Raw genomic sequence first — 13,256 nt, 5'->3', positions numbered from 1 at the left:
CCTTCAAGTATAGAAAATACACACAGCAAAGCTTCTTTGATGGGCATTTGGCACGAGCTGCCCCTTTTGGGGTTTTTGTGGTGGTTGTTTTTTGGGGTTTTTTTGTGTGGTTTTTTTTTTTTTTTTGCAAACACTTTCAAGAAACATAATTGTGTTTTCTGAGAGGCACCTCAGGTCACTTCACTGAAGATTCACATTTCCACAATTAAAGCATGAATATGGTTAAAAGCCAGTTATGCAATAAGCACTGGTACAGCTAAATATACAGGAGGGCTTGTCCTCAGGGAGCCAGATGCTGCTTAGCATCAAAAAGATAAATAAGGTACAAACTAACACATAAATATTTTGCAGGGAGACAAAGATGTGGGTTATGTAGGGGAAACACACACAAAACGGGTCTGAACTAACACTCAGTTTAGACAACTTCCACCATATGGGTTTCAGTAATTATTTCTGAATCGCATCTGCATAAGTGATATTTCACAAGGCCCTCTACACTTCGGGCTCACCTTTGGAAAAAACACAAGCGTCTGTATTCTGAACCGACAGACTGCAGTTATCGCACAAAAAGGCCTAATTACGTAACAAACTAAAAGCAGCCTAACTAAACAATTATTTCTCTTAAGCACCCTGTCCTTCAGATCTTTCTAAAGAAAGCAATCATAATTTCTCTGATTTCATAGGCCCAGTAACAACTACATAGACAATCATAATGCTGCAGCAGGAATTTACCAAAATCCACTATTGACATGAAAGGGCACTGGTTCCGACAAGCAAGGCAGCAAATATTTTCTCTTCCTCAAAGTCTGGCTGGCTTACTTTTGCCTTGGAAAACTACACTCCAAGAATATTCTTTTAAATTTGGGAATCCAATTCCAACCAACTAAAAAAAATAGTTCTAAAATGTCATGAAAGTGGCTGGAGTTACTAACAAAAGGAAATAATCCCACAATCTCCTGCCCACTTCCTACCAATAATTAGTTACTTGTTGAATATAATTTACACTGCAAGGAATTTCTGCTATTAATCTGAGAGTTGTTCTGGTTAATCCAATAGGAACTTTTATCAAATGTGCACATGTATGGGATTTTACAAGGGTAAACTTACTTATCCGTTGACTGCACCAAAAATACTTTTTAAGTGGAAAGTCTTCCTGGTAGGAGTGAACTGCGTGAGCTTTGAACTTAAAAAAAAAAAAAAAAAAAAAAAAAAAAGAGAGAGAGCAGTGTAAAAAAAAAAAAATACACGCCATTGCAGTTTGAGGCACTTTTGTCCTATCGATCTTTAGACATGAAACCACAGCAAAAAGTTTTAACAAACCAGAATTCAAATTAGATGCAGGAAATTTTCACGGGGCCACTCTGTTCAGTCACTCAAAATACTGTCCAGCAGTACCTTACTGCAAGTGTCTTAAGGACTAGCGATGCTACATTTGCCTGAGCCCTACGCAAGCTGCAGATGAATTAGCAAACCTGAATTCACAGTATGAAAGGAGAAGAAAGGAGCGCTTGGAATTTCGAGGTTTTGTTTTGCAATTTCAAGGCTTATAATGCAAACTCGTCCTCACCGCAGCTCACCCACCCTGTCTTGCTCAAGTGTGAAGGTACTGCCAGGGCTGGGGACCCTGGAAAGGCGGAGGGTAGCTCTATGCTAATATTATTACAGCGTTCTGAGCCCTGAAACACCATTATAAAACACACCCTCTATGCAAGTTACTCAAAACTTATCGTCTAGCCATGTAAACCAGCCATAACCTAAAACCATTACTAGAGAAGGGCAGAGGGAGGCTTCTACAGATTTCATAGTAAAGCACACTGCTTTTCCTAGGAAACCGGTCGGTATTTTTTAAAAATAATAAACTTCGTCATTTACTTATTTAACTTACGATAGCTACACAAACTAAACAAAAGCTTCACTTCCATGCCAACCTTTCAGGCAAAACCCAACTTACTTCAAGTACATCCTTTAGCAACAGGCAGGAAAGCTGCTCAGTTAACATTCCTTTCTCTCACTCCCACTGTCTTTCATTTGAAAATGATGTGCAAAATCAGATCAAAAGACTGAAAACAGAAGAAAACAACTATTTTTTTAAAAGATACTTGGAGGTGTTTTGACCTGTACCATCTACTAAAACCAAAAAAAAAAAAAGATAGGGAACGTCAAAAGATGCAATCATACAAAGTGAAGATGTGAAAAATTCCTCTCTCCTCTCCCAGCAAGATAATTTCCATCTCAGCTTTCCCTTTTTCTGCTCAAGAAGTTCCAAATTAATTCATGACGAAAGTCAAAAAACCCTAACGTTTTCCCCAACTCCTGCTCCAAACTTCAAGCAGAAGTAGAAATAATAATCAGAGGAAAAATAAATACGTTTACTGCGAACAGAAAAAGGATTATGCTGAGCAAACGGCAAAACTCGAGCGCACTCAAAGCGCGCAAAACTCAGCTGAACACCACAACTCGCCTCCCAGGAATCAACTGACTTGTAAGAACTGTTTCGGCAGAGCTACGCGAAGCGAGCGCTTATGTATTTACTGGTTTACGACGAGGGCGGCCCGGGGATTTCAGAAGCCAGGTAACTGCTCATAGAGGCAGAACAACATCCCGCAAACTTTCCGACTTGACTTACACGCGGAGCCCGGGCCCCTCTCCCCGCGTTTCGCCCCCACGCAGCCAAGGGGCGCGGGCACCGCCGCTCCCGTCGCCGGGCCGGGTGCTCGCTCGGCGGGCCCAGGGCCGCAGGCACCGCCGGAGCGCGGAGCGGCCGCGGAAGCGGAGGGCCCCGCGCCAACGCTTCCTCGGGAAGTTGCCGGGGAAAGCCCGAGGCGCTTCCGAGCGGCGGGGCCGGCGCGCCCCGGCCCGCCCTTACCTGCCCGCCTGAAGCGCTTCTGCCCCGCGGCGCCCTCCGAGCCGGCCGCCGGCGGGTCCCCGCACAGCCCCCCGGCGCTCGCCCTCCTCATGACTGCTGGGGGGGCCGGCGGCGGCGGGGGGGACGCTGCCCCCGGGCTGAGCGCCCCCGCCTTCCCGGCCGCCGGCTCTCGCCGACCACTTGTCACCCCACGTCCCGGTACAGGTACGGGCAGGGGCACGTCCCCCTCCGCCGCTCGCCGGGATGCTCCGAACTCCTCCGAAACCCCGCTTATAGCGGAGGGGGAGAAAAGAAAAGAAAAAATGTATTTCACACACTCTCTCTCCAACTCCTGGCGGACACAAAGCCAGCGCTTATTCCTCGCTCACCGACTTCGAAAGGAGGAGGAGACGGAGAGAAGAAAAAAAAAAACCAAACAAAAAACCAACCAACCAACCAAACAAACAAAAAAACAACCTTAGGAAAAGAAAATAAGCCCCCGCGCTGCCCGGGGCTTCCGCGCTGGCGGCCGCGGAGCCCCTCTCCGGCGCGACGGGTGCGCGGAGCCCGGCGCGGCGGCGGCAGCTCCCGGGACGGGGTGATCCCCCGCGGCCCGGGCCGGCGGCGGCAACTTTTCCGCCTCCAGGAAGCTTTTGGCTCGGCCGGAGGCCGGCGCTGCTCGGCGGCGGGGCAGCGTCCTCCGCTCGGCGGGACTGCAAAGGAGTGGGGGGTGCGGGAGTGCTGGGGTCCGCGGGGGTGTTGCGGGGGGGAGGGGGGCAAGAAAGTGGGTGCCCGGGGGTACTTTCCGCCCCTTTCGGGGGGACGACGCGGGCAGCGTGTGTGGCCAGACGGGACATCCGTCCCGCAGGGCTCAGGACCAGCCGCCCCGCGTCAGCCCCACTTTGTTCCCCCGCTCCGCGGGGCGCGGAGAAAGGCGCGGGGGGCGCGGATCCGTCTCCCGCGGGCTCAGGATGCCAGACCGCCCCGCGGGGGGAGGGCGGAGGGAAAACATCAAAAAACGGAAAGAGTTTGGAGTTTCGTTAAGAAACAGGCTAAACAAAACGCTGAGTTAATAAAATAAAAGCCAAGAACTTGGACCAAAACTCCAGAAGGAACCCCCCCGCACATAACTCCGGGAGATCCCGCTGTCCCGCTCCGCTGCCCGGCGCGGTCCCGTCTCCCCGCAAGGTAAGTTGATCTATTTTGTGTGTGTTTGTGTTAAAATGTGTGCGAGGGAGAGGAGAAGAACTCACCATTTCGCTGGGATAACAAGGCCAGATCGGGGTCGGATTGGAAATGTTGAGGCTTCGCCTGCTTCCTCCGCGACATGCTGGCTCAAACATCAGCTGGGGCAGAATAAAAAATTACTAAAAAAAAATCTTCTCAAAATTACGGAAATCGAGCCTCCCCCCCCCCGGCCTCCCCAATCCTCCGCGCACCGCGCATGTGTCCTGCTATAATTATGATTATCAATAATGCATTGCGATTAATCATAGAGGGGCTCTTTGAAAGGCGATTGGCACATGGCCAGCTCTATTCAAACCAGCTCGCCTTAATCAATTAGGCGCTGATTTGCTGGAGACCCTTGTCTCTCCGCCGCTCCCACCCAATGAGTCGATCCATGTGGCAGGAGAAGGGGCTGGATTTCCCCAAAGCTGTTTGGATACAGTTTAACCCTCTTAGCAACCAGCTGGGGCTGCACCGCGCCATCCCGGTTACTATAGGAATGTGTCTCCCCTCGCCCCTTCCTCCAGCCCCGACGGACTCCCCGTGCCTCCCTCCCGCCCTCCCTCAGTTTTGCGCTGCATTTCACTTTTTCCTTCCTGTTTTTGGTGGGGTTTTTATTTTTTTTTTTTTTTTTTTTTTTTTTTAAGAAAAGCTGCCCCCCCTCCCCGCCTCGCCCCCAGCCCCGACCCGCGGAGGGAGGGCAGGGTAAGCAATAATCGATGGAGGGGAGGACGCACGGCTGGGGGGCGGTCGGCGGGGAGCAGTGGGCCCGGAGAGGCGGCCCCGCACCCCGGCGGCGCCCAGCAAGTGTCTGCGCGGGGAGCGCCCCGCTCCCGGCCCCGTTCCGGCTGCCGCCCGGCCCGACGCACTCCCGCACGCTCCGTCCCGCTGCCGCAAAAAGTTTCGGGTGGTTTCTTTTTTTTCTTGTTGGGATTTTTTTCTTCTTCTTCTTGTCCCCGCATTTGCAAATAAAGATCCATTTTCGCCCTCCCCCAGCTCTCGCTCTCGCCCGTCCCCCCGTCCCCGTCCCCCCCCCACTCTTTCCATATATCACGGGCCCGAGGGGTGCTGAAAATAGGAAGGGTTTGTTTTTTACCTCACACATTCCCAGGACAATTAGGGCGCCCCTGGGAGCGGCGGGCGGACCAGGCGGCCGCTCCGCCCCCGGCCGCCGCGCCGCGCCGGTTGGCTGCGCCCGGAGTCAATCCGGCCGGGAAGGCCGGTGCGAGCAGGGCCGGGGCAGGGGGCAGGGGGCCGGGGCCGGGGCGCAGGGCGGGCGGTGCGCCCTGCTCCACACCGCGCCCGCGCCCCCGCCCCTCACGGCGCCGCCACGGGTGCCTCCGGTCCCCCGACCCCGCGGGACTGCTCCCGACTTTTGTTTCCCTCGCGGGCGCGGTGCACATCTCCCTGCCGGAGGCGCCGCCGGCCGCGCAGAGCCTGGCGGGGGGGCGCGGAGCGGGCGGCGGTGCCCCGCGCAGAGCCTGCGGGCCGGGCGTGCGCGCAGGCGGAGCCGCCGCAGATGCTCCGCGGGGCCGACCAAATTCCGCGGACTTTGGGGCTGAGCTGCGCGGAGGGGCGGCTGCCGGGGCTCTGCCGGGCAGAGCCGACCCGGTCCCGCTGCTGGTGTGCCCGTGCGCGCCCCTGGGTCGCCGTTTGTGTCTAGTCCTGGATATTTCCAGCGCCGGGACCATGCGGACACTGTACTCCCACCACATAACACACCACGCATCAAACTTTTACGCCCGGGTGTTACTTCCAGAGGAGGAACCTCTTAAAAACAAATTTCACGGTCTTGAAATAAAAGGTATAGCTGCAAAGAGGCTATACAGAATGGCATTTTTAATATCTCATATATCCGACGATACACATACACTGTGGATACATAGCGTGTGTTCCTCCTGCGCTCACGTCTCTCTGCTTTCCGCACCCCTTCTCATGTCACTCCGGTCCGTGCACGAAAAGTTACTCTGTGCAATAAACTGAGCTGGGAGAAGCGGGAGCGCAGGCGATTTCTTTTCCTCCACCCTGACCCGTCTAGTGGTCTCTCCTCCCACTGCCCCCGCTGCATTATTTACTCTTCTATAGAAGCTACTCCTTTTTCCCGTATTAATATTAACAAACTCTCTGTAAAAGCAAGAGGCTGATCAGATACAACTCATTTCAATTTCAAATGAGCCGGTAAAACCTAGAGAGCGAGCGAGAGAAGGGAGAGAGGGAGAAATCTTCCCATTCGAGGAACCGGCTCACTCGCGCTTTCTTCACATTATCAAACGAAAGAGACTGTAAAACGTTTAGCAAGAAGGGTGAAAAAACCCCAACAGCCACGAAAACCAGCCAAACAAACGCATACGAACCGAAAAAGCCTCCCAGGTGCCACTCCAGTATTTAGTCAGCGTTGCAAAGTGCTCACTGACGCTTCTTTTCATTTCTGCACAGGGCGAGCCCCCTCCCTCCCCGCAGCATTTGGTACAGTAGATTTTGAGAAAAAGACAAACGAAGCTATCAGCGGGGATGATGTTGAAGAATGAAGATAATAATATTGCTATAGGTGGTGCTTCACATGACATTATTTTTCACTGAATATTTAAAGAGATGTTTCGGCAGAGATGGATACACTCAGCGCAGGCTGTCACCCTCCTTACCCTGAGACGGTGGGAAAGAAACCGAACCTGAATGTATAGAAACGCACACGTTACTTATAGCTAGCCACACGTAGATGCACACAAAATACCCACGCGGATTTATTTTCACATCTATGTCTGTATTTCTAACTGTATCAATCACTCCGTTAGCTTCCCACGGTTTCTAATCTAGCCGCTCTCCCAAAATTATTCGCGTTTACAATTTCATTATACATTTGTCGATTAAGCTTAACACAAATTTCCCCAGATGCGCAGTACCTTTGCTTCGTGGCTGGAAAAAGGCGGCCGTGGACTGGTAATTAAAAAGCAACAACACGAAAAAAACCAGCAGTTTAAAGAAAAAGAAATTAACCTGGAGAAATTAAGTTTTATAACTTTTTTTTTTTTTTTCGTTTCTCTTCTCGCTCGCTAGCGTATAAAGCGACGCCTGGTATTTCATCTAGGACCGCTTGATTATTTATTGTTTGTTTTCTTCTCCTTCGCTGGGGGCCGGGAGGGGTGGGGAAAGGGTGGGGGCAGAACAGCATTGCCAGGGCTAGAGAAAAATCGGTCTTTATTGTTGTTGATAGCAATACATCAATTAAACGTCATTGTCTCTAACAGAAGTTGTAAGAGTTCACAAGCGTAAATACTCTGATCTTGGGTTTTCCCTCTCGAAGCTCCAAGTGACAGTGACAGATATTCTTCCCTCCCCGCCACACCTTGGAGATTATTTTTTTTTTTCCCCTCGGATTATTCTTTTTAATGGAGGTGGGAGGCTTTCTAATGTGCTTCAATGCAAATCAGCCTGGCTGGAAGACACCCGTGGTGGGGATCGATCTCCAGTTCATTGAGATGAGCACTGAAGGGAGATGGTAAACAGGGGATAATTTGCAGTTCATTCTGCTGAGAGACGATTTCAATGAGATGCAACACACTAGACTGGATTATTGTTATTAAGGTTTGCGATCAGACACAACCACCTTAACACGCAGGGGTTAAAAGCTACACAATCCCCACATAGTTATAATACATCGTTAATAACGATCTGGGGGGAAAATCCAATTGATTTCATATTTTCTGCAAATTTTCACCTCTGGAGCAGCTCGGAGGGCGGAATGTGCGCGGAGCAGCCGCTCTGCCGGCGGAGGCACCGGAGGGTCAGCCCAACCTGCGGCACCGCTTCGACTCCACGCTGCCTCTTCGAGCACTGTCAAGAAAACGCTTTCTCCGTACAATCGAATCATTCACATATTCATACTGCAAAAATACCCTCTTTTCCATTAGCAGGGCAGGTCTTTTTTTCCTGTCCCCCTCTTCGTCTTCTATATTCTCCTTTTGCCTTTTTTTTTTTTTTAAACTAAAAAAGCTACATTACACAAGAGTTTCAAACGCTGCTACAGCTGACCTCTCAAGTAAACCGTTTTTCAGCTAACACAGGTTACATGTATTTTAGAAATGTGTGTAATTAGGGGCTTCCAGATGCTGCAGTCAGCTGGGAACTTGGCTTTGTGCTCCGATGTATAATAAACTTTTGAGACAGTCCTGGGGCGCAGCTACCCAGGGGCAGCGAGCACCAGCTATTTGGAATTGTTTCATTATCAATAGCCTGGATCACGCTATTCAATACGGACATTGCAAGTCCTGTGACTGTGTGGGTTTAGGTATGACTACTTTTGCGGACATGCTGTCAGCTTTCCCCCCTCCCTCCCTCTCTTCTCCCTTTTTTTTTTTTTTAAAAAAAAAAAAAAAATTTCTAATGATAATTCGCCAGGGGGGAAAAAAAAAGGGGGGGGGGGGGGGCGGGGAGGGCACCAGAATTGAATCCTTCTCCATTATTACTGACAACTAATAATTGATCATTGCTCACAAACACAAGCTTTTAGCCGCATAATTGAATCTAAGCAATACGGGTTGAACCAAAAGAAAAAGGAAAAAAAAAATAGAGGGGAAAAAGCCTCCCCCTCTGTCTCCCCCCAAATCACAGAGAATTGCAGTGATGGGGAACACCCCCGCCCCAGAGATAAAAATGAACATGATTAATGCCATAACGGGCCAAGGTGGGATTATTTAATTCAGTTCTTTCTTTATACATTTGCTGCCTTTTTTTTGACCTGATTGCTGGCAAATTTTTACACCTAGCTGCCCCTTTTGAGTTTATTGATGAAGGTGCTTCTGAAATGATTATCAAGAGATTTACAGCCATCACTACCCACCTACGGGAAAAGTAGTAAAATCAATCCCTCAATCAATCAGACCCCTCTGTGCATATCTTTTTAATCTGCTCTTTTAGCTGTTTTATTACAACACGAGCATTAAATATGTTTGTTTCAAATTTAACACGAATGCCTCCGAAGGACTCTGTCAATTTAGACATAAATCATGAAGTAAACAAGCTAGATGGAAAATCCTCTTTCTCGGGCAAGAGAGTTAAAAAACAGGGAATAAAAAAATACCAGCAACATCCCACATCAGTGTATAGGCAACTATTCTGTACGTACAGCCCCCAAGGCAGAAAAAAAAAACATACAGAAAGATAACTATGCAGCACTGCAAAAGACTTCCATGCACTTTTACATGACTATACAGAGAACCTAAAGAGTGCTAGTAATTACAAACACATTCACATCCTACAGCTTATCATTATTTCCTCTATTTGATATCTCTTTTTTTTTTTAATAGCAGAATATCTTATTTCCCATGCTAAAAAATAAGCTCTTTTTTAAATTAAATACCATACACTTGAGAAAATGTCTTGATTTCAACATTGTTATTGATCCCGAGGTACCCCTTTATGCTTTATATACCTTTTTTTAGGTTAAAGAAATAAATTAGAAGGTATTTCAGGTAGCTGCTTAGATCAGAAATCTTTCCCACTGATTTGTACACAGTGGTCATCATGTATGGACAGAATGAGTCTATTAGTTCTATAGAGAATCAAGAATTTTATTTGATGCCACAGGGGAAGTTTTCTCTGCAAGCCACATGCCTTTACATCCCGGTTTAATTTTTTTTTTTTTTTAATATCCTAGAGTATCACTGCCATATAAAGCCAGCATGTGTCTCCACCAGAAAACCAGTAGTTTAGAAATGAAGTGACAGAGATTTCTCCAGCCTTAGATACAAAATTTGAAAAAAAGCATCCTGGGTTGCAAAGATATCTTCCAAAGACATATTGTGATGTGTCTCATCACAGAAACAACTCTGAGTAGAATAAGAAAAAAAAAAACCAACACTGAAATATGTACATGTCAAAAGAAAAGTCATGAAAAAATACATCTGATATCAGATGATGAGATATAACTAGCTATCAGTCAAGATTTCCTCCAAACATCTTGCTTAAAGAAAAGTGCCTTTATACAGTAGGAAAACTTCACAGTCACAATTGCTGTGCACTTGGGTATCTATTCACGAGAGTCTTTGTGTCAATTTTTAAAAAATTATCATAGCTATCATTTCTTTATCAAAGTACAATTGAAAATCAATACTAAAAAAATATTTGAAAATACAAAATACAGAAGTGGGAGGCATTTGAAAGCAAATGGAGTAGGACTGAGGGATATATTTTCTTTCCAGGATATTCAAGGAAAAAAATGTGTTCTTAAAAAAAGCATTCCCTTACCGTTTGCTTACCTTTGAAACAAAATCACACAAAAATCCTGTAGTCTGTCAAAATACAAATACAAAGCCAAAATTTCACATGGCAATTTTCTCTGAAGTAGAACCTACAAATTCAGGTAAGTCCTGTTGTCACAAAAAGATTTTTTCACTTTCAAATTGGTTTAGAAAGTGTGCATTTTTATTTACATTTTAAGGTTTAATTTTAATCTGGAGAATATGCAGTGATTACGGGATAAACAAGTCTCAGACCTCAGGGGAAATGTTGCCTGCAGAGTCCCAAATTTCTGGAATGATGAAATGAACCTGACAACTCCTCTCATTTTCATGACAAATTTTTGATTCAAATACAGTGGAAGTATTTGTAAGTACATACATTTTGTTTGCATAATATTGAGGTGCCCCGATTAATGCATGGTGTTTACAACGTGAAAATTGTCATACTCTCTGCATCAACACAAGAAGCTGGCTTGGCAGCCACTGGTTGCAATAAAGTAAACGCCTCATGAGCAATGTTCTGCTTTCCATGCCTGAGCTAAGTAGAGTCCTTACGATCCACCTTCTGCCCTCAGTTTGGGCCAGCCATTAATAGAATTGGTCTGTGATGGCAGTGTGCAAAAGGTATCCCTCTGAGTGTAAATCTGTTTGCTCACAGACTTGCACATGCATTATTACCTGGGTTTTGTGGGGAGCCCATTCCTCGTGGAGCAATTTGATTCCCCAGCCACATTTTTGCAGTTCTCTCTTCTTCCCATTAGTGATCATTTAACGTTCAAATGGCAACAACAGCCATCACCTACCTCAAAAGGTAACTCCAGGAGCTTCTGATTTCTTAGAATAATTCTGCAACACGGAAGAGGGGGAAGAGTTGAGCACCGAGCTGCCAGCCAGCTCTTAATGAACTATCTGCAGATATTATGTCAGTGATCCAGAGATAGCCCTGAAACTACTGCTCCATAAACCCAAGATCATACAGTTACCACCTAGAAAGTGAAACTCACAATTTCCTTTCCTTCCCTAAGAAAAGCTCTAGTCACAAGATTCAAAGAGTAATCCTCAAGAAGAGGCTTAAGAAAGACCCTTCCTCACAAATGCAGAAGCCAGATTTGGGTTTAGAAAAATTGTTTCCATCCTTTACATGTTTTATATGGTAAGCTTGGACTTTCAGCCTGGCTGTACAATCTATTTCTTGAATCTAACCCTGAGCTACATATTTGATCCCTCTTCACTGAATTTCCAATTCCATCTCAAATGGAGTGTCCAGGATTGCAGAACACATTTATTTGCTTGTTGTAAGTGGCTTTCTGCAGTCTAGCTGGCTCTCTCCAGGACCATACACAATCATTATGCCCATCTGAGCTCACTCCTAGCCACTGACACCCTAGAAGCACCTCCTGAATAAGAATTTAAAGCTTGAGTAAGTTTTGGATCATACTAAAGGCATTTGGCGCAAAAATCATACATGCAAAGACAAACGTAGCCCCAGTCTGTACTGGTTCAGCAATTCAACCATTACATCATGCACGTACTGATACAGGCAAAGCAAAAGGGGGATAATCACACTTGAATATAAGACAACATAGTACATTTAGGAATAACTTATATCAAACACCAGTGCTTATTCTACATCCATTTGTAAAGCTCAAGGATACATCATATACTCACTTCTGAGACCATGAAAAGCCACTTTTCTTGTCCTCAGAAGTTTGCAACGCAAGTGCCCAGTCCTAAACACGTTATTGGTGAAATTCATCCTTGTGCAAGAAGCAGAGCATTGGCAGGGCAGCACGGGCAGTGTTTCAGTCTAGAACTGCACATGAGCAAATTTCCAGCAGGGGCTAACTGTGACGATGGAATACGTTGTTTCTGACCACCATCTGTCACTGCCCCACGCCTGGAAGACACTGTCCCACCAGCTGAGCTGGGGCAATTGGCGGGTGGGCTCTCCCAGTCTGTGTTGTGCTAGCATTAGCAAAAATGTTTGCATGACATCCTCCACCAGCAAGGGATGGAAATCTCCTGCATGGGGCAGCAGTGCCTGGTACGGTAACTTCTTAAACTGTTCCAGCTGTTTGCAAATAAAATATGCGTCTAAGCTCCCAGTCTATACAAACTGATTTCTGAGAGGAGCTATATTTGTGTGAGAGAGCCAGATCAGGCCCATTACTAACTTCAGACGAGCGTAAACAACCGTTACATAGAAAAAAGATGTTGAGAAGGCACCAGTGACAATGATTAGCATGTAAATACCATACCTCTTAGTAAGATGTCTCTTATTAATATGTCTAATTGACAGCTGCATACCTTTGCACTCCCATACATTTTAGGGCTTGAAGTCACTTGCTCTATCTCTAAAGTTTACTCAACCTGGCTTCTTCTGCAGTTGAAGCAACTTCCATTTTTATGCTGCACGAAAGCACAGAGCAAAACTATAATACGTAAGAATAACAGTTTAATGAAAACAGAGAGCCAAATGCATTATAAACGTACTGAATTAAGTGGAATTAAACAAAGGATAAATATGGTTCATTCCCTCCTCCCCCTTCAGTACTGTCCTCTCCGACACTGTACATATAATCTCACAACACAATAACATTTCTGCACTCACTCTCTTCAAGCAGTATCACTCACTCACTCTTTGTTTCACTCCCAGAATTTTCTAAGAGCAAAATTCAATTTCAGCCAGTGCTGCTCTCAAAGGGCTGGCATACCTGCTGCTCCTTTGCCCCACTGGTAATGGATTGCTCTAAAGTAGGACAAGACCTGCCTGTGTTCAGCGATGGGAGTCATACTGAGCAGAAGCAATTAGGTAAACAGTGCAAAGGTAAAAAGTGAGATGGACGTGAGCCTAATGGGGGAGAGAGAGGCAAATCTACATTCAGGGCCAGCACTGCCACCACCAGCCACACAGAGCACGCAGCTGCCTAGGGCTGCAAAATGTTTAG

General features: G+C 46.9%; 1 protein-coding gene across 2 annotated transcripts in view; it reads right to left on the bottom strand.

Moving 5' to 3' along the window:
- The window catches only part of SALL1 (spalt like transcription factor 1), a 13,524-nt gene extending 9,350 nt beyond the window's left edge, over positions 1-4,174 (bottom strand). Inside the window, exon 1 of one of the 2 annotated variants that reach the window (XM_086469226.1) lies at positions 4,099-4,174. In XM_086469226.1, coding sequence (XP_086325352.1) covers positions 4,099-4,174 — 76 coding nt within the window. Of the gene's footprint in view, positions 1-3,234; positions 3,703-4,098 lie in introns of those variants that run through there. The other variant, XM_086469225.1, reaches the window with a different exon arrangement.
- Between the last annotated feature and the right edge of the window lie 9,082 nt (positions 4,175-13,256).

Source organism: Leptosomus discolor, chromosome 8 (assembly GCF_034619465.1).
Source record: "Leptosomus discolor isolate bLepDis1 chromosome 8, bLepDis1.hap2, whole genome shotgun sequence".
NCBI classification, from domain to species: domain Eukaryota; kingdom Metazoa; phylum Chordata; class Aves; order Leptosomiformes; family Leptosomidae; genus Leptosomus; species Leptosomus discolor.
Note: the sequence above shows the minus strand (reverse complement) of the source record. Positions and strands in the feature narration are given on the sequence as shown.